This window comes from Larimichthys crocea, chromosome XXIV, assembly GCF_000972845.2.
Source record: "Larimichthys crocea isolate SSNF chromosome XXIV, L_crocea_2.0, whole genome shotgun sequence".
NCBI lineage: Eukaryota > Metazoa > Chordata > Actinopteri > Sciaenidae > Larimichthys > Larimichthys crocea.
In genome coordinates this window covers 11753937-11773789 of record NC_040034.1, presented here as the reverse complement: position 1 = coordinate 11773789, position 19853 = coordinate 11753937, and the positions used below count along the sequence as shown (strand labels likewise).

At 40.4% G+C, this 19853-nt stretch overlaps 2 protein-coding genes across 2 annotated transcripts; one reads left to right on the top strand and one right to left on the bottom strand.

Annotated features, from left to right (window-relative positions):
- The first annotated feature begins 916 nt into the window (after positions 1–916).
- Positions 917–3171, top strand: vcpkmt (valosin containing protein lysine (K) methyltransferase). Its single transcript, XM_019276596.2, has 5 exons — positions 917–1211; positions 2251–2364; positions 2466–2538; positions 2664–2783; positions 2897–3171. The coding sequence occupies exons 1-5, from the start codon at positions 955–957 to the stop codon at positions 2999–3001; spliced, it is 669 nt and encodes a 222-aa protein (XP_019132141.2). The 5' UTR covers positions 917–954; the 3' UTR covers positions 3002–3171.
- Positions 3172–11106: 7935 nt separating this feature from the next.
- Positions 11107–13787, bottom strand: arf6b (ADP-ribosylation factor 6b). The gene is made up of 2 exons (XM_010733908.3): positions 13625–13787; positions 11107–13376 (listed from the first exon to the last, which is right to left on the bottom strand). Exon 2 carries the CDS (start codon positions 12711–12713, stop codon positions 12186–12188), a length of 528 nt encoding a protein of 175 aa, XP_010732210.1. The 5' UTR covers positions 12714–13376; positions 13625–13787; the 3' UTR covers positions 11107–12185.
- Positions 13788–19853: the final 6066 nt, after the last annotated feature.

Sequence of the window (19853 nt, the reverse complement as noted above, 5' to 3'; positions counted from 1 at the left end):
GTCTCTTTTGTACTTGTACTATTTTTATAATTATCTCTCAATGCCAGCCTCAGTAAACACAGGGCAAATAAGGGAAGTGGACGAGACATGCAAAAAAAAAAACAGGACACACACACACTCTCTATATGAGTTAAACATCTGCACCCCAGTATAATCCTAATTTGTATAACAAAAGGCCTATAGGATAATTAGAAATGCTGTTTAACAGTGTACACAATGAAATGTATTGTGTATTGTGAGTATTAATCTATTTGGATGATTGATTTGTGTATGAATTGATAATAAATGCATAAATAAATTATTATCTTTAACAGTTACATGACACGTTATTTATTCATATATTATTCAGTCAAATAACAACTGACCAAAGGCCTAATCAATACTGAATGAATTCTGAGTAAGACAACTGATATACTAATTTGTGATTGTTTGGATTTGTTAACAAGTTGTAGTTGCCAGTAGACAATAATGTCTGAAAATAGGCATTTTAAGAATGAGCAAAAGGTTATAAAGGCATGAGTCAGCTCATTACTAGCTTTGCTCCTTTATTTGCATCTGTCGAGGGGAAAGCAGACATTTAACCCAGAGGTTGTTTAGCAAAGCACAAACATGAAAATGTACTATCCTGATCAGTAATATAAAGAGAAATTCTTATTCTCAAGATATCACAATTGTAACCTGTGACAGACTTGAGGTCATTTTATTCTGAAAATATTTGTGAGTATGTACTGTAAGGGCCTTGTGATGGAGGCCTGTTCACTTGACAAACTATCACTTTATATCTAAAACTGTATAGCTGAAGACCTACCATGAGTTCTATTCGAATAATTATAACTACAAACAGCATTTTGGGGAATTAATGTTTGCATTCCTAATAGTACGCGACGTGTACTTCTTTTATTTTGAAAAATAAATCTGACCGGAAATCCCGTTCTCTTTCCTGTCGCGGCCAACATGGCGGCTGCCGCGGGTGATAGTGATTATTTCGTGAGAGAAATTGAAAAAAACGACGGCTGCGCTTTAAAAGTGAAGCAGTGCTACTTAGGAGATGTCGGGTGTGTTGTTTGGGATGCGGCCATAGTTCTGGCTAAATATTTAGAGACGAAACAATTCCACGATCCGTCCTGTGGCGTGGACGTGTGGGCTGGCAGCAGAGTGCTGGAGCTGGGAGCTGGGACAGGAGTTGTTGGTCTGATGGCAGCAACACTGGGGTGAGATGATGCGTATCACCAAAGTGTGCCAGTTATTGATTATAATTATTTTTTAGTTATTTTTATTGATTAAAACAAATCACACATATATATTTATTTATAAAGAGGGCCAGAATTGACAGTGTGAACATGCCCAGGGACCAATTATAAAGTTACATACGAATTTATGTCCTGATCACTCCATGTTATTTCTATCTCTGGTACTTATTTACTGTACAGGTCTCAAATACTTTTACTGAAACTGTTCTTAAATTATGCTTTTTACCCTATAGGTCTTTGTTTTTCTTCTTATTTGTTTCGTTGTTGTAGTTTTATGCTTTTTTATTTTTCTTCTAATCTCTATTTTTTATGCAACTGCACTTTTACCTTAAGAACTGTTAGTTGTATAGTCTATTTCTGTTTTTACTCTGCTCTGTGAAGCACTTTGGGCTACAATTCTGTATGAAAGGTGCTATAGAAATAAATAAAGTTGAAGTTCAAATGCTCTGTAACAATTTTTAATTTTCGTTGTCACAATTATAATTTTTTTTAAATGGCAATGTAACCAAATCTAAACCAATCAGGGGTAAACAAATCTTCAAAAAATCAATTCTGCCTTTCTTTCACATCTAAAGTCGGATAACAAAGAATAAATTGCCTGGAGTACGTTAAACTTGCATGAAGTTGATAGAAATCTTCACCTCATGTTAATTTTAAACATGACTTATTATGAGTAATGCAAAGTCTGTTAACATTTAAGTTTAAAACATGTCACTCTTGCTCTTTTCTTTCACAAGATTATTCAGAAAGTAATATTTTGTATCACAGTAGCCTCAAACTAGTCCACTTACATAACTAGTCAACCAAAAAAGCTAAATCTGCCAGCCATACAGTATCTGACAATCCTAGGAGGCCATAAATAATATATTATAAAAACAAGACTGCGGGCCACATGAAATCTAACCGCAGGCTGCAATTGGCCCCTGGGCTGGACTTTAAACATGCCTGATATATAGGAACCCAAGCAATAGTTTTCATTATTGTGTATTCATTTCTATAGTGCTCAAGTTACTGTGACAGACCTGGAGGATTTGCAAACCCTACTGAAGGTGAACATCCAGGAAAACCAGGCACTTATCAGCAGTGGATCCATTACTGCCAAGGTACTGAAATGGTTTGTACTTGTATTTCTATTTTATATACACTCTTGGATTTGATTTAAGGCATCCAAGCTGGATGCTCAAATTCAAAGTTTGATTTGTACTTTCTTTAAAGGGGTGAAGATGTGTCTGAGTTCAAGCAACCCCCACATTATGTCCTCATGGCAGATTGCATCTATTATGAGCAGGTAAGTTACTATAGTTTTCTTCCTAGACCTTTCAATCTAAACATGAGCCCTTATATTGCAAATCACCATCATAGCAAATATATCATTGTGTTTCTCTTTGTGACTTATCATTTCTTTCCACACAGTCTATTGTTCCACTAGTTGAGAGTTTGAAGCTGCTCTCTGGACCAGACACATGCATTATTTGCTGCTATGAGCAACGCACCGAGGGCGTCAACCCAAAAGTGGAAAAGCAGTTTTTTGAGGTGAGAACCCATTTGTGTGTTCACCCGAATACTAATGAATTCATATTAGAAAGTTTATTTGGCATCACCTCTCAGTGAGTCATTGTGTCGTGTCCTTTTATGCTGTCTTTCAGTTGCTGCAACAGAACTTCAGCTGTGAGGAGATCCCATTAGACATGCAAGATCCAGAGTTTAGTAGTCCAGACATCCACATCCTGCACATCCGGAAAAAAGTCTGAGTTTGTGTAATCAGTAAATACCACAGGAGAATCAGATAGTGAAGTGGAAAATCAGTTGTATGTTAACTTCTGCACTTTTTAAAAAACATTTTTTAAGAAAAATATTTTCTGATGTATTACTAAACACTGTTGTGATGTCTGCTTAGAGTAAAAGTAAATTAAAGAGCGAACCCATTGTGAATTGTTTTTTGTCATACACTTTGTTTCATTGTCTCTGTAATTTTAGGACTGTGAAGGTAGATGGCAGACGAGTGCAAGCGCTGGCATGACAGCCTGTGCTTTATCTTTAATATATCAAGCTCAAACAGATCACACACAGATACGAGGGATGGTCTGAATCAGGGCGTTTATTTGGATGTTCGTAATAAATGATTAGCCTTGCAAATGTTTGTGAATTCCTTGTCTTTTTTTATGCAAAACCCACTAGAAGTCCAGAGTTCACAGCTCGTAATCTGCAAGAACCTACAAACATAAGAATTATTTGATATTGCTGATGAACACTTTCCTTTTTTCTCCAGTGCATTATGAAACATACAGTATAATGAATTATTACATCAGGATAATGCGGCTGAGTCACATCTTATATTAAAATTGTTGAGCACATTTATCTGCTGAGACCTTCATACAGAAATGAGCACCTAATGCTTACCATGAGTTGCTGTTGAAGTGGTTTTCACTGTAATTTAGATTAGGATTTCCTCTAATTTGTGAATGAGGTATGTAAATTCAGCCATTGCCCATTTAGAGCACTAGGGGGCAACAGCTGTTTAAAATCCCCCACAGAAAAAAACAAGTTTTGGACTATGTGTAAATGTGTAGGACCTGGTCAGATTATTAATCTGAAGCTGTTTCTCCCAGAACTAAATATTAACTTAAATTGGTGAGCCAGTGTTGTTAATACATTATTAGAACTTGCCGCATTTAGAGATGTGGGGAAAATAAATCAGGACTATAATTCTAAATCCATGTTTATCTTTATGTAGCTTCCTTAGTTTTTAAAACGGACGCCAACATAGGCCAGCTCTCCCGAAAGGCTTTGCCCTCCATGCGAGGGGAATTCCACTACAAGCCCCAGATTAGCTGGAAGATTACGACTCCTTTTCAAGCATAAACCATGAAGTACGCCCCATACTCCCACAGGCATGCAGGGGCCCCTCACAGCCTTTCATGCTGCTCTCTGTTTACACAGTGGAGCTGTAGTGTAATGAGCAGGATGGCCTCCAACACTCAAACCAAATAAAAAAGTTAATGCTGAAGTTGACACGGTGGGGTTCGTGCTAAAGGTGCCATTAAATAATCAAATCACTTTATAGTCAAATACAGTTATCCAGGTTTGATTGTGCATTGAGATGCCCCTCATGCTCATCATTGTGTTTGTCTGTTGGGATCCAGGAGCACAAAGCCAACCTGCTCGCCTGAAATCTGCTGATACTGTAAGGCAGAGACATCTGTGACACATGGAGCAGTGGCTCAGGCCAATGAATATTCCTGAATTAAATCTTTAAAGACAGTTTTTGTTTAAACGAACAAGTATCTCTTCATACTCCAGGTTTCGGATAATGCTTTAACTTTGTACATATTTGAATACATTATCAGCTGTTTGCTCCTCTGAAAATATACACTCATGAAGGAACAATCCTTCCTGTTCCTAACAACAGATTCAGTGCCGATTGTGAAATGTTTGAAATGTGTACATGACTGAGAAAGATGGAGGTGTGGTTAGGATGAATCATAGTTTAACAATCTGACCCCTGAGTCCCTGTAGTCGATCATAAGGCCTAGCACAACAGCAGAGTGAGATTAATTTCCTCTTTTTTTTAATGTATTTCTTTACAGATACTATAAATTACTACAGCGGATAGATAATCACTCCCTGTGGCCCTCCTTTGCCCTCACACTTAAGCTTGGGGCAGCTGAACTGCTACAATCAGAATCAGCCTACTATTGAAGTCTCTTTTGGCTTTGACCAGAATATGTTCAGCTAATTAATTTGGCTCACAGCTTGTATTAAGTCCACGTCCCCCCAGTGTGGCGGGGACAGGACCCAGAGGAGATTAGAAGGGTAGGGGTGAGCTCCACTATTCTGCGTCAACATTTCACCCCTATGTCCATGCATAGCACTCTCAATCAAATCATATAGAACCTATTTCCACTCTCTCTGGCATTATCTCCTCCTTAAATGTTAACTAAAAATAATCAAAATAATGTAGTTATAGTCTTCTTGTGGTTGGCTAATTAGGCTAGTACTACAGGGGAATACAGGGAGGCTCGCACTAAATGAGGACAGCGCACAGTGAAGCAGTGGTGTCTCTAATCTGTTATCGTGTACACGTTTACACGTTGATTCTGGTGACAAACATTCATTACTGAACATGTGGCGTACTATATGCTGCATGCACCAAGACAGAATGGGGGCATTTTCTGCCAACAGATGGTGCTATTAGTAGAAATAACTTACCTGTGTGGAAAACCTGCAGTAAGGACAGCACAGTCCTGATAAATAAGCTGAATAGGCCACACTGCTTTAACACTGTCAGCTTATTAATTGTGGCATGATGATGAAATACTTTGTGGCTCTTTTGTCTTTTTTAGCTTTACTGTTATTTTTGAGATTTGTGTACAATTCAACCCCAGGCCAGTCTGCACTTTGTATACATCAAACAGCTGCATGTACCCCGTAATCTACATGCATCTTCTCTGGGTTGTTTCAAAACAAGAAAACATGAGGGTGCAGCACAGCGCCCCTCTAAACCAGATGGGCGGAGGAGAGTCTGACTCCATGCAGCCCGTGTGGTGCGCTCCACTCTGCTGCATCACAGCCAAGTGACACAGAAGATCCTTTGTGTCACCATTATCACGCTGCCTGGAGCCAAGGGACACTGTTCCAGAAAGGAAGACTCATTTTCTCACTAACTATTAGGGAGTGGCTTTAAGAATAGACATCAAACTGGGCTGATTAAAAATAGAAGAAGGCTGCATAAATGTGTGACATCTCTGATCCTGCAAATGTGCCCCACGTCCATCACCACCAGCCCTTACTCACACACATACACTTGTCTCTTTCACATGACAAACTGAGTCTACTGAACTTTATGTCTCACAACAGGCCGAAGCTCCGTTCCAAAACAGAGCATGTGATTCCCATCTCTCATAGTGAGGTGCAACAACTCTAATCATTTGTGGCACTCTTATTCAGTGGATTTAAAAGCAAGAGGCGGTACATTGCCGGCGACAAGACAACCAGCTTATAGAAACACAATGCTGACTCCACCTCCCTTATCCCCAACACCACCACCCCCTCCTGCAGGGGAACAGGAGGTGGGCGGGGGTGCTGTTAAGACAGCTGTGCTGCAGTTGAGAGGGGATACAAATCCAGTACTGTGAGAATATTGTGCACACTTGCCCCCTTCTTCCATTGCTATTAATAAATTAATATTAGCATGGTGAGAATTTGTAGCAATGACATTTGACAAACAGCACCAACGTGTATAACTCTCATTAGTGTTTGTAGGCAGAGTTAGGTCTTAAAATGTTACAATAGACTTTGTGTATAATATTGGTGATATACATCATGTAGGTTCAGTGTGTCAGCCAACGAGTGATTGACTCCAGTGTGGTATCAGTAAAAATGTATTAGTGTATTGATCCCTTGCTTGAAATACCACAGTTTTTGTGGAGACATGGCTGCCTGTGACTGCTGTCCCTACAGCGTTCTAATGCAATGATGTATTTGTCATCATTAGGATGTGTGGCGGCCCAGCACCCAGGGGAGAATTGCAGAAGGACAGGATCAGCATGTGTGTGTGTGTGTGTGTGTGTGTGTGTAACATTTCCCTGAGTCATTACCTCAGTACTCTGATTCTGGACTGTGTGTGTTTGTGTGTATGAACAGTAGTGCGTGACTTGCCAAAGATCTGAGATTTCCTCTCAAGCCCCAAACTGTTGTCTAATCCAGACGCACTGTCACTCGAAACACTGACTCCTCTGTAATTACAGCGATCTTGTCAGAGATACAGATGTAGTCAGTCACGGAGTGTGACAGTGGTGGTGGCAAGCTGCTGAAGGAAGCCTTTGAGGTTGCTTTGCATGGATCTACATCATTCTGTCAGTCGGCGTGTGTGGAGGCTGTGAATGGATGTGGCTGGTGGATACTGATGCTGGGTGAATGACTCCTGTCTATGTTACTGTACATTTAAAGCGTTTCTCTGAGTGTTCAGGAGGTTATGTAAAGCCAAATTACAGATACCACATAGCAGAGGTCAGTGCTCTGTGTACTGTATAAATAACCTACAGGTCAACCTCAGACACAGCTATTTTATTTTGCTTCAGAAACAGATGCTCTCAGATTTCTGTTCCTTGCAGGCAGGAGACTGCAGCACCATCTATAATGCCTGCCCCCTCCTTCTCCTTTACTGTAACATTGCTTACATCTGAAGACAAGATGTAACACTCAGCTATGGCTATGATCCTCTTTACACTCTGTGTTACAGCTGAAAAAACACAAGTCCAGGGACAAACTGGTCCACACTCTCACACAGCTGCGTTAAACATCCTGCGATTCTCAAGAGGAACCATGTGGACAAATTTCAGGTTTTCACATAATGGAATATAAATAGAAGCCCTGAGGCTTAGAAAATATAATGGGACTTAGATTGGATGGCTTTTAAAGTGGAAAAGCAAACATGATTATAGGCCAGTGAAACTGTACCAACATAACTGTATGTTTAGTGGCTTAAATGATGTAGTTCATGCTTATAAGAGCGCTTGATCTGTCCATTAAAACACAAATTGGTTATGTCATGTGGACTTCCAACACTTCATAACACACTTCTAGTTCTCTGAATTTGTAATTCCACCACAGCAAGTAACCTTCAGTTGCAGATATGAATGGAATGTTTTGGACCAATGCCCAGAGTGCACCTTGGACCTTAACAGCCACACATTTTCAACCTTATTTAGCTGTCCTGTACCACAGCATAACCCCTATTAAAACCGTAAACTAAAAAAAAGAAAAAAAAGAAAACACGTGCATTTTAACACCTGCTGTCAAAACATAACACCAACAACATAGACGAGCGTGAATGTAAATGCGACCATGCATTTAGCATGGCATTCGAGAATGTTAACCTCAGCAGGAAACCTGAAACAACTTTCAGCCACTTCCGGATCTGTTTTCTGAGCTCTGCATGAGATCATTATTCAAGAGCTCATTCGAGGAGGCTGCCAAAGGTGCAGAGGACACATAACTAGAGGACAGAGAGAAGTTTCATAACCAAAGGCGGTTGTTTTACTGTCCTTGGGGAAAAGCAGCCACTGATTTGAGCTGTGTGAACTATGGCTTAGAGTAGGTGTTCCCTCCTACCATTTGGCAGATAAATAAACCGCTTTAATAACGGTGTTCGCCCATGTGCACGAGAATATCTTTGTCTGCATGCAACACAAATCCTACAGTGATTATCCAGTCGGGTGTGGCTGTTGAACTGTGGGCTAGCCAGAGATGACTATATTCACAGCCCACGATCAGAAACAAGTATCATGTTAGTGCTACCTGCGCAAATGTTACCCTGCAGCTGGCGTTAAGAGGAAGTGAAGACAAGTGAGGAAGACAAACCACACCCCTGAAAGCCACAAACATATTTCAAGCTATAGGCGAGTCAGGAGTGCAGCTGTAATACCACTCACCACAGTTATTCCTGAGCTGTTTCAAATCTTTGTCGGGCTGACTGATGAAGAGCGAGCTGTTAGCCAGACAAAGGGGGAAAAAGGTGCAGGTTTCAATATCGCAGAACTTTGCTCTCTTTCGATTTCTTCCCTCTCTTTCCATCTAGGATAGAGGAACCGAACTAGCAACTTGCAGCACACTCGACCACCTATGTGATACCAAAAAACGCCAGGCCATCCCATCAGGCTGTTGTCAAAGGAACGGCCCCAACAAACAGGAGCTCTGGCTGCCTTAGACAAATCTGTCAGACACATTCTTGTGCAAGCGAGTGGAAGTATTTAAGTCATTCCCCTTGAGTTATGACACCGGTGAATTATGAACCAAGATCTCAATATCAAGAGGCGCTATAAGAACCTGTTGCTGTGCTGCACTGAGGACAACCATGTTCTACCCGCACCTTTTTGTGAAATCCAACCAGTCCACACTTCATAAGCAAGAAGAATGAGACCTATTACACAAAGCACATACTAATGAGCTTTCTTCTATGACCTGAAAGCCGTTCCTAACCTTTCTTCTCAGGAAGTGCAAGGAATTCCAGCCAAGCACAGAGGGAGTTGACAGGAGGGCCAGGAGGTCTCATCTTTACAGAGGAGGAGGTCATAAAACCTTGCTTACAGTCTCTGTCCTTGCCCCAGGGGCCCCAGTGTTACCAATAAAGCTGTGAGGATCATATGGTTGTAATGAAGTGGTGGGAACCAAAGTGGCCATTACAGCCCAATTAAACTGCCATCAGGGTCTAATGGAGGCCTTTGACCAAGACCTTACTGAAAACAAAGTATTTACAAATACCCTCAGAAGCCTGAATACTCTTGACTTGCAGTGTAGCTGACAATTATTTTAATTATTGATCCTTTTTCAAATGGAGAGTTTTAAAATCACACCTGCAGGAGGTGTGTGGGTTGTGTGAAACATCTTCTGCAGCAGTAGAGTCATATCTGTCTGTGTCACCTGACCTGTCTGACGGAAACCTCTGTGGTGCTAAAGCAAACATCCTGAGGCCTCTACAGCAACTTGCTAAGCACCAGATTTTCCACACAGCGAATGCCACCATGATTATACAGCCAAACGTCTGTGGATGCAGACAAATGTACACCCAAGGATACAGTGTCTGCTTGTCAGTAAATGTAAAGTAACTTGTATGCTCCAGAGATAGAGGGCGCATCCTATTCTTGTAAATGCATAAAAAGAAAAATGCTAACTGAGCAGCTTACATAGTGCCTGTTTTTATGTGGATGTGTAAAACACTGGCAAAGACACAGTGCCCTTCAGTGTGCCGAGTGGAAAAATCCTTCAAAATCTGCGGAATAATACTAAGTAATCTTTTGTAGCCCCAAACACAGTAGTCAGACCATTTGTCAGCATCAATCCTGTCTTTGTCAGGAATGAAAACACTCTTGTTAATCGGCTTTAATGGAAACTAAAACATTCCTCCGCAGTGGTGTCTTTTAACTGACAAATTTAATTCAACTTTTAAGGGACTATTTTAGTAAAATACTGTGAAAATGTGCTATACTTTTACAGACTCAAGCTGAAATGACTGTTCAACAGCAGCAAGCATTAAAGAATCCTACTCTGCTAGCAGGTATTGACATTTTAACCTGTTGGAAACTCCCTACAGATTGGACAGAGATCAGACACATTATATAAATATACAGACTATGGTTGTTCTTACGCACTCATTATGCTCATAATTATGTGGAAAGAGCACAGCACATGGTTATGTGACTTCTTGCTTAGAGAAGTGCCTTAAACAGTTAATTCATATACTCTATTATTACCACAAGAGGATTTATTTTATTTGTCCTTTACACATTTAACCTCCCCAACACCGACCCATGCCTCAGACATCACTCACACTGCATTAAAAAATGACTAGAGACTAAGGACTCGCTTTTTACCAGCCAAAAACAAACTCAGGAAGTTACAGCTGACAGCTCAGCATCAACTCAACCATGGCCCATAACCAACATGAAACATTCAAAAAGAATTCACAATTCAGCTGTATATCTCCGCTGCCCCTCCGACTCTCTCATGCAAACTATCATGTGGCTCTGTTGTTGTTCCAAAATGACCAGCAGTTGGACTTCCTGTTTTGTACATTTTCCCCCATTTTACTGGCAAGGGAACTGAGGCCAGCAACTTGAGGGTAGACATAAACGCTTTATGAAGAATCTACCCCAAAGCACTAAAACCCGGGAGAAAAAAACTAAGACTTTGAAGTTTGGTCATTCTTGAAACATTCCCATAGCTTTGTTTTTTTTTTTACTGTTAACTTATTAAGCTCTGCTACTTACAAATAAAACTGTCTTTAACTTAAAATTGATCACACGTAGACCTAATCACTCAAAGTGCCTTGAAAAAAGATCCAATAAACCAGACATAACAGATTTAAAATCACTTTTTTAATAAGACATTACAATGACATTGTTCTGTACATGGTTCCCCCCAGTCAAAATAGGAGTAAGAGCTGCACCATAGGGTGTCTTCAACATTTCACCGGTAAACAGCTCCCTCTGACTGACAGATGGACTCTGATGTAGGGTAACTGTACTTGCGTACTCATGCTACAGATATAGGCTATCATATAATGTCCCAAAACTGAAACTAATCAACTGTGGTATCAGATTGAGAACTCGGAGCTGAACAACATTCCTTTGGAAAGATTTGAGTCGATTGACTAACGTGTTACCCAAAAAAAATTAAAGACGCATCCCAACAAGCATGTTTAAGAGTTACTGGAGGCCTATTTGTTGAATATTCAGCACAATTAGGTATCAAGACGCGACACAAAAGGTCAATCAGTAAACTATATAGCCCACATAAGGGGACTGGGAAGGGTAACAAAACATGTCTTAAGTCATTTTTTCCCCCTCTGATGACAACGAAATGTAGACAAAGCTGAGTTTTGAGTCAGCCACTGCGTTTTCAGTCAATACCATTATGAAGAAATACTTTCCTTTTTTTTTTTCTTTTTTTAAAATCACAGTAAGGTGTTTAAACAAGTGTCAAAGTCCTTCACATAGGCTACATAAAATTAAAGATCTCACCTTCGAAGAAGAAAAGAAAAAAGAACGGTCCAAATGCAACAGAGACTGAAGAACCTTGAAACAAGCTTTAGTCCAACAATGGAGATAAAAACTTCGGCATCATTAGAAAAAATAGAAAATAGGGAAACAGAATAGGCAGATGGTGATCTGTGTGGCTTTAACATTAGGACCAATAAATTCAATATTCATCAAGCAAGCCCCAAAATAATGAACGTGATATTGGCCTGCTACAGAGTACAAGCAAACTTTAAGCCAGCAAACCCAGTTTAACATAAATTAGTCGTGGGGTAAACGTAGTATTAAAAATAAATGGGAGATAATCAACTTTTTTTCTTAACCATACTCATTTTGAGAAGTTATTTGTTACTTGCAACGTTATTATAGTTTCGACCTAAAACAGTCATGAACTCAATCATTAAGATTTGTAATTTGAGGTTAGCCATGTCAAGCCCTCATACAGTCCATCACCTGTGGTCGCACAGGAGGGCTGAACATACCAATTCCTATCTCTGATGCGGGTCAATCCGAGCTTCTCTTGGATTTCATGCGGCTTCATGGCATCCGGAAGGTCTTGCTTATTGGCGAATATCAAGATGATGGCATCCCTCATCTCCCGGTCATTGATGATGCGGTGAAGTTCCTGCCTTGCCTCGTCGATGCGATCCCTGTCCGCGCAATCCACCACGAAAATTAACCCTTGGGTGCCTGTGTAGTAGTGTCGCCACAGAGGACGAATCTTATCTTGGCCTCCAACGTCCCAGACGTTGAACTTGACATTTTTGTAGGTGACAGTCTCCACATTGAAGCCGACTGTGGGGATTGTGGTGACAGACTGTCCGAGTTTCAGTTTGTAAAGGATTGTTGTCTTTCCAGCAGCATCAAGTCCGAGCATTAATATTCTCATCTCCTTGTTGCCAAAGATTTTCGAGAGCATTTTCCCCATTTTGAACTCTTGTGCATAAATACTTTGTTCCTAATGAGAGAAAACAAAAACAAAAACGTCTGATACTGTATTGACTCTTAAGCTTCACTTTTTTTTAAGGGCTTACTTGTGAAAACATGACTCAGTGGAGAGCAATGTCAAAAATGCACACTCATGTTAAAACCTAAGACACTGTACATGAGAGTCTTCGCGTCCTGTGAAGTGCTGGGACATTTATGTTCAGAGTATCACAATGTTTGCGGGGCCTGCACACAACATGGCACGGTTACACTGAGAACTTGGCAGCAGCAGCTGTTGCAGGCAGGACGTTCATTTTGTTGCCCAAATCAACATGAAGCTGTGTGACAAAAGACAGGCCGTGGCGATTTAAAAAAGAAGCTGCAGAGAAACAGACACTATGTGTGTGTGCATAAAGGCCCCCCTAATAAGCCGCGGCACTTGCGAAATCCTTGTGGTGTTTGTGTCTGGCGGTCCTCCTCATCGGGTGCGCCCTTGTTCCTCTCCACGGCTGCCGGTGGAGGAAAAATCTGCTGCTTTCTTGCGGGCTAGCGTTAGTCCATCAAGCGGCGAGCCGAGCGGCCTTCGAGGAACAACAACAACAAAAAATCCTCGGTGACTCAGCAACACACGTATCCACTCGTGAAAGTCCCACTTCTTGTCCCCCTGGAAAAAAAAGAAGACAGATTTTAGGAGGAGGGTCAGACATGCCAAATTAGCACGCTAGCTACCGCTCATGGCTGCTAGCTGGGAAGCTAACTAGCTCGCCGCTGCTAGCTCCGAGCTAACTCGATAACGGCAGTTTAGCTGCTGCAAACTGCTCCTGTGTGGACAGAAAACAAGCGCGACAGGGACAAAACGGTTAGCTCACACCTTCCCGAGTTGAACATTTAATTGAAATGTGAGTAATTTACCTCCTATCTCCCCCTCCTGTCTCGATAATTACACCCAGCTCTCGTCTTTCTCCTTTAACTCGAGCTGGTCGCAGTGCTGCTACACCGGAAAGGTGTGGAGCTGCATTAACCGCCACTTCCTCCCGTCTGCTTCATTCAGCTGCTGCCTCGCACAGCGCGCACTGTCTGGGGCATCCACGACTCACAGGAGAAACAATGACATACCCCCCAAAACTGGCCTGAAATCTAATGTTATCTTACTTCTCCGCACACGCCATGTGTCTAGTTATTAGTTAATGTTGTACATACAACATCTTACATTATTCTTTATTCAAACTGTTACCGACAACGATGTTAGGATTTTAGGTTTCATACGAACAAACACAATTACACATGAAAACATTTTAACGTGTGTATTGATGTAAATACGTGTTATAGGTTTAAAAAAAATGTTCATAATCTAATGTTTTCATTTGATTCACGTTAGTGACAATGTATGTAAAAGGTAACATCACCCCCTTGTGGCAGTTGTAGCCAACCTAAAGTCAGTCAGTCCCACTGCACCACTTGACCTGCTTTATTTATCTGATGTTACTTCTACAAAATTATTATTATTATTTTTTATTAATAATCAACCAAGTTAAATGTTCTATAAAAGAAAGGAAACGAATTACACATATTATTATCATGTAGTACACAAGCATGAATCACAAAAGATTACCAAAATCAGTCAAAGGTCATATCATAATGTGTCAACTATTGAAGCCTTTATAATGGAGATCATGCACTGTGTCTTATTTGACATTTATCAGTGAGCACTTATTTCACATGCGGTTTGATTGGATACATTTCTTTTCATCTCTTTTTTTTTTAAATTCTGGTCAACTTCAGGAAAGTTTTTGAGTGATAGGCTACTTGTAGATTTTTTCAGTGTTATTATGCATAATACTCCTACTCTACTGCAAAGGATAATGTCAACTTCAACCATTTATTTGATTATCGTTAATAAAGGTTGTATGTGAAAGGTAACATCACCCCCCTGTGGCAGTTATATCCAGTCTTAAGTCAGTCAGTGCCATGTACCACTGCACCACTTGCATTATTTTCCAATATTACACCGTTATTTCTTCTACAAAATCACATTTTCATCAATTATAAAATAAATTCCACCTATCTTAAATCACATACAGAAAAGATTACCAAATCAGACAAAAGTCATATCAGATTGTGTCAGCTATTAAGCTGCAAAATATCATTACTTTAGTCAAACTCTTACCTTTCCCTTATACTACACTGCCCTTTACCAACATGGGCAGTGAATAAACCTGCTGCAGGTTAAGATGTCAATATGAAAAAATGGCCTGAGTTTTTAAAAATAGGGGAGTTCCTTTAAATCACAGCCATGAGGCTGAGCCTATATTTCCTGGGCCAAGAAATGCAATGTCATGAATAGAGGATTATTCACCTATGTCTGGTGAAAACAAGTTGGCAGATGCAATAGGCAACAATTCACTGATTTTGGGTTAGAAATTAACAACAGTTTATATAAATTAATTAAAAGTACAAACTGCTCAGAGTACCCATAGCAGCGTTCAACAAACTGCCTCGCTGTGACGTACGTGTGTTGTGACAGGCGGGGAATGAAATGTTATGGGTTTATGTATATTTTCTTTATAGCCTGGTGTGGTTATTGTATATTCACTGGCTTTTGAAAACAAATTCTATGCAGGACAATAAAGATGGTCTGTTTGTCTGTCTGTCTGTCTGTACAATAAGTAACACCAACCATTTTCAATCTGTTGGCATATTGTGACCTCTGATACTTATGTATTAAGTTATTTGTGAATAGTGGTAACAGAGAAGAAAAAAGGAGAGAGGTCAGATTTTATTCAGGTCACATTTTACATCTGTCACAATCTGACACCCTCTTATAATAAAAATGCAAGATGTAACACCAAACATTTTCACTCTGCTGGAATATTGTGACCTATGCTACTTATGTATTAAGTTATTTGTAACTAGTGGTAACAATCCAGTTATGGGATAATCCAGAGTTTTTAGTATATGCACCCTATAACTCTTTATTGCAAGGAGTGATATTGACCAAATTCACTGTGCGTGCATCTGGCAAACACAGACAATGTTATGCAGAATGTAAAGGCAATCCGTTACAGTTACAGTTCTATATATACTGCATTATTGTATTCACAATTATACTCTTAAAAGTACAAGTTATCCAAAAAGTTACTTAAGTAAATGTAATGAAGTAAATGTAACTCGTTATTACCCACCTCTGATAGCACTTATTGATTTCTCATTATGTGTTATATGATTGCTATCTAATATGATGTTAAAACTTTCTACATTCTTTCCTGCATTTATTTACTAATCTTCATAGAACTATTGAAATTGAGCTATTGAAATATAACTTTATTTATAGATCAAAGCAGTGTCAAATCACATTGCAACAACGATAACAACAACAAAAGTGGCAAGTACGGTGTTCACTTTAGGACATCCTCAGATCTCAGACTCAAACGAAAGGGCATCATAGTCGCCTAAAAGTCACTCAGTCTCAGAAAAAACCTGTCATCTTCATCCAAAACGGCCTCATCCTCACATGTAACGACGTCATCCAAAACGGCGTCATCCTTGTTTTTTTTTTTGTTTTGTTTTAAATCGGAACGCCCATAAAGGGTTCATACAAAAAGACAAATGATTTTTCATTCTAAATTCTTAAATAAATTATTTAGTACTTATTTTGGTCTGTTTATTTAGCCTAAACAGCAACAATATTGTAGCTATTCTCAGCAATCCCTATGAATTTGCTAGAATACTGGCAAACTTTGTCATCTTAGCAGAAGACTAGCAGACTTTGTCATCTTCATCCAAAACGGCCTCACCCTCACACAAAACGGCATCATGGGACTGGGACAAAAAATCGGCCCTGGCATTTTGGACCAGAGCAGCCCACAACAACATCATTTGTCTCTTTGTATGAACCCTTTATGGGCGTTCCGATTTAAAACAAAACAAAACAAAACAAAAAAACAAGGATGAGGCCGTTTTGGATGAAGATGACAAAGGTTTTTCTGAGACTGAGTGACTTTTAGGCGACTCTGGTGCCTTTTCGTTTGAGTCTGAGATCTGAGGATGTCCTAAAATGAACACCGTATTGCAGCTGGACCAGTTTGTCTCAGTTTGTCAATGTTAGTACTTCTAAGTTTTCTTGTTGGCAGTAACACACGTTTTACAATTAAGTCTTTCAAAACGTACCCACCCCTACGTAATGACGTCACACTGGCCATTGCCCATCTGCTTTTCCAGGGCAGAGTCCTAAAGGGTCCAACATGAGGAAGAGTTATTTACTGTAAACTCCGCTAACATCATTTATTCGTTACGTATACTGTATATGCGGTTCCGCCCCAGTTTCTCGGCATCACATGACTGCGATGGAAGCTCTCTGTGTGTTTATAACACTGGGTCATCACAGTGTATCATAGCGCCACAGCACGTGGACCTCTTACAACAAACCGCTGAAAAGGCGGGCGTGCAGCGCTCCGGATCCCTTTCATCGCCACCTCACAGGTCATCATGGCGGATTACAACTTGACATCCCTCGCTCGTGCTTTGTCACAGCCACAGCTCGAGCTTCAGGCGGAAGGGACCAACGAAATCGCGAGTCCGCGGAGTTTACCGGTGCAGCCGCCGCGGCTGACGCGGCTGTCAAGCTGCACCTCGCTCGAGTTCTTTGACACCGCGACTTCACCTTGCCCAGAGAGGCGCATGTCCTGGTCGTCAACACTGGAGGAACCATCGGCATGATGCGTCGTGACGGTATCTAACGTTACAGTGAACTTAACTTCTATTTTTAAGCCTACACCTATGGGAGCTACAGTATGTTAGCAACGTCGCTAGCGTGTTGTTGTCACGTTGTTGAGTATCATCCAATCTAATCCACACAGGCTGCAAACGCTATCAAGCCTGTTTTAACCTACCATGATCATGAACTGCCCTCGTTTGCTGCTTTATTTCATGTTAAATGCAGCAGTGTCTCAAACTGCTTTGACACGTTCAGTCAATTTAAAATGAATAAATCTCTGAGCATCATCATGAACCCATCTCTCAATGAATAACTTGATGTTGACATTAGGTTATCTGGGAATATGGTGAGACACAATACACTTCAAAGGTCCAACCTACCTGTCCTTTCAATATTGTCACTTTTGTTTTCAGTTTAACATTTCAGTTCTTGACAGTCATGAAATATGGAAATTATGCAAACAAATTGTAGCCTTATTGTGCTGCAAACTTTTAAAGTTGGGTTCACTTTGCAGCACTAATTTAATTTAGTGTGCTTTTGTGGCTTTTATTCCCGCTATATTTGTTTTTTCTTCAGGGCTTTTGCACACGTGCTGTCAGCCGCCACGTAACATCTCTGTTTTTTTTGATTGATGTGTGGAAAAATCTGCTGCCGTTCCCTCAGACTGCACAGAAAAACTGCTTCCATGGAGCAGCTGTAAAAAAACATGTGGCGGATGTGCTGAGTGTATGCACAGTTCTTCACTTTTGGTTCAAGATTTATGTACGCCAGGTTAAATAGCCTAATAAGTGGAGTGTATGTAAAAATTACAGTCAACGCCTGCAAAAAATGCCACTTCTTACATTTGCCACTAGGGTTCAGTATGGACTGATGATGGTGTTGAGATGATTGCAGTAATCCAACAGATGGGAAAGCTATAAAGATATACATAAACCACTTTTTTTCCTCTCCTGTTTCTGTCAGATAAAGTGCTTGTCCCAGAGGCCATGCTTTGGTGGGACAGACTGCGCAAGTTGCCCATCCTTCACGTGAGATGTATGCCCAGCAGACCGGCCTGTATGACTACTATGGAATGAGCACCCTGGTCCTGCCGTAAGTGCGCCCAGAATTCCTCCCTGCTCAGTCAGCATAAAGTCATTATGGTGTATTTGTAGTAATTATAATAAGCTGAGTTCTGTCTTTTTCATATTTCGCATTCGTGCGCACATGTCTGCAGTGTATGTTCTGACTGATATGTGTGTCTTTAAACTATGTGCAATAAGGTAATTTGAAATGAATTAAAGTCAGCTTTACAAACACTTAAAATGAATCTACCCTACCAGTATCACAGTGATCTGGCGTCTAGTGTTTAATTGATACTTAACGTCAAATATTGTACCTGGAAGATTATCATGTGAGCGTCACATCTCTTATCTTGAACTGAAAGATTGTCGTGCAGTGTGTTCTTCAATTTCCCTTATACTAAAAGAATAACGTGCTTCACCCAAATACCCAAAGCCTATCACATTCCATTTGACTTATAGGACTACTTGTCTTCATAGTGAGGAAAAATGTATCAAGCTGTGTTCCTTAAAGTATGTTTATGTCTGTTACTTCTGCACCAACAATCTAGCTGCTTTAATGTGTAGCGGAGGAGTAGCCCAGCTCAGATAACCTAATGTTTCTTGGAGGTTTAGTTTTGTTAGAATAGCTGCTGTTTGCCTGCTGGAACAGCAAGGATAACGTCTGTCTAGTCTGTTGCATGGTTGATTCATATTGTCTGGCGCATGTGCTGTGAAGATCATGAGAGCTGATCATCAGTTTTGTAGGCTCCCAATTATTGGTAATGGTGAGCCGCCTCTACCATAAACTTAATTTTACTCACTAATTTCCATACCCCCTTTCATGTCGATGCAGCTGTGAGAATAGTCGGTTGAACGGCAGGGTGGAGTCGGATGCATGGTAAAGATAAGGTATCGGTCCATCAGATTTTGCCAGACTGTTTTTGCAAAAACCTTTCAGAGGGCCCCCCCACACCATTTCCACAACCTTCAACAGCTCCATGTTCGTTTTTAGCTGCTTGGTAAATGTCTTATAAATAATCGGTTCATTTGGTGAATCTGAGCTTTTTCTCACAAATTTTAACAAATTAACGTGTGAATATGTATCATCGGAATGTTCAGCATGACGTACTCTTTTAAATTTGCTCATCCTTGAGTTGGCAATTGAAGTAGGCTCATATGCAAGTCTAATTGACATACTGTTGATATTGCCCAGCATGTGTTGAAGGAGGCATTTAGTTTATTGATTTATTGAAAACTTTATTCATGTGATGTCGAGAGGCAGCACCACAAGGCTGTTTGCCCCCCACCCCTCCACCTTCTTTCACTCTTGATCCCCCTCACTACCACCACATCACACACCACCCATATAGTAACATATAGACCT

Coding starts and splice junctions, on each gene's coding strand:
- vcpkmt (XM_019276596.2), top strand. CDS start 955: ATGGCGGCTGCCGCGGGTGATAGTGATTATTTCGTGAGAGAAATTGAA. Junction 1,212..2,250: donor CTGATGGCAGCAACACTGGG/GTGAGATGATGC, acceptor TCATTTCTATAG/TGCTCAAGTTACTGTGACAG. Junction 2,539..2,663: donor ATTGCATCTATTATGAGCAG/GTAAGTTACTAT, acceptor CTTTCCACACAG/TCTATTGTTCCACTAGTTGA.
- arf6b (XM_010733908.3), bottom strand. CDS start 12,713: ATGGGGAAAATGCTCTCGAAAATCTTTGGCAACAAGGAGATGAGAATA.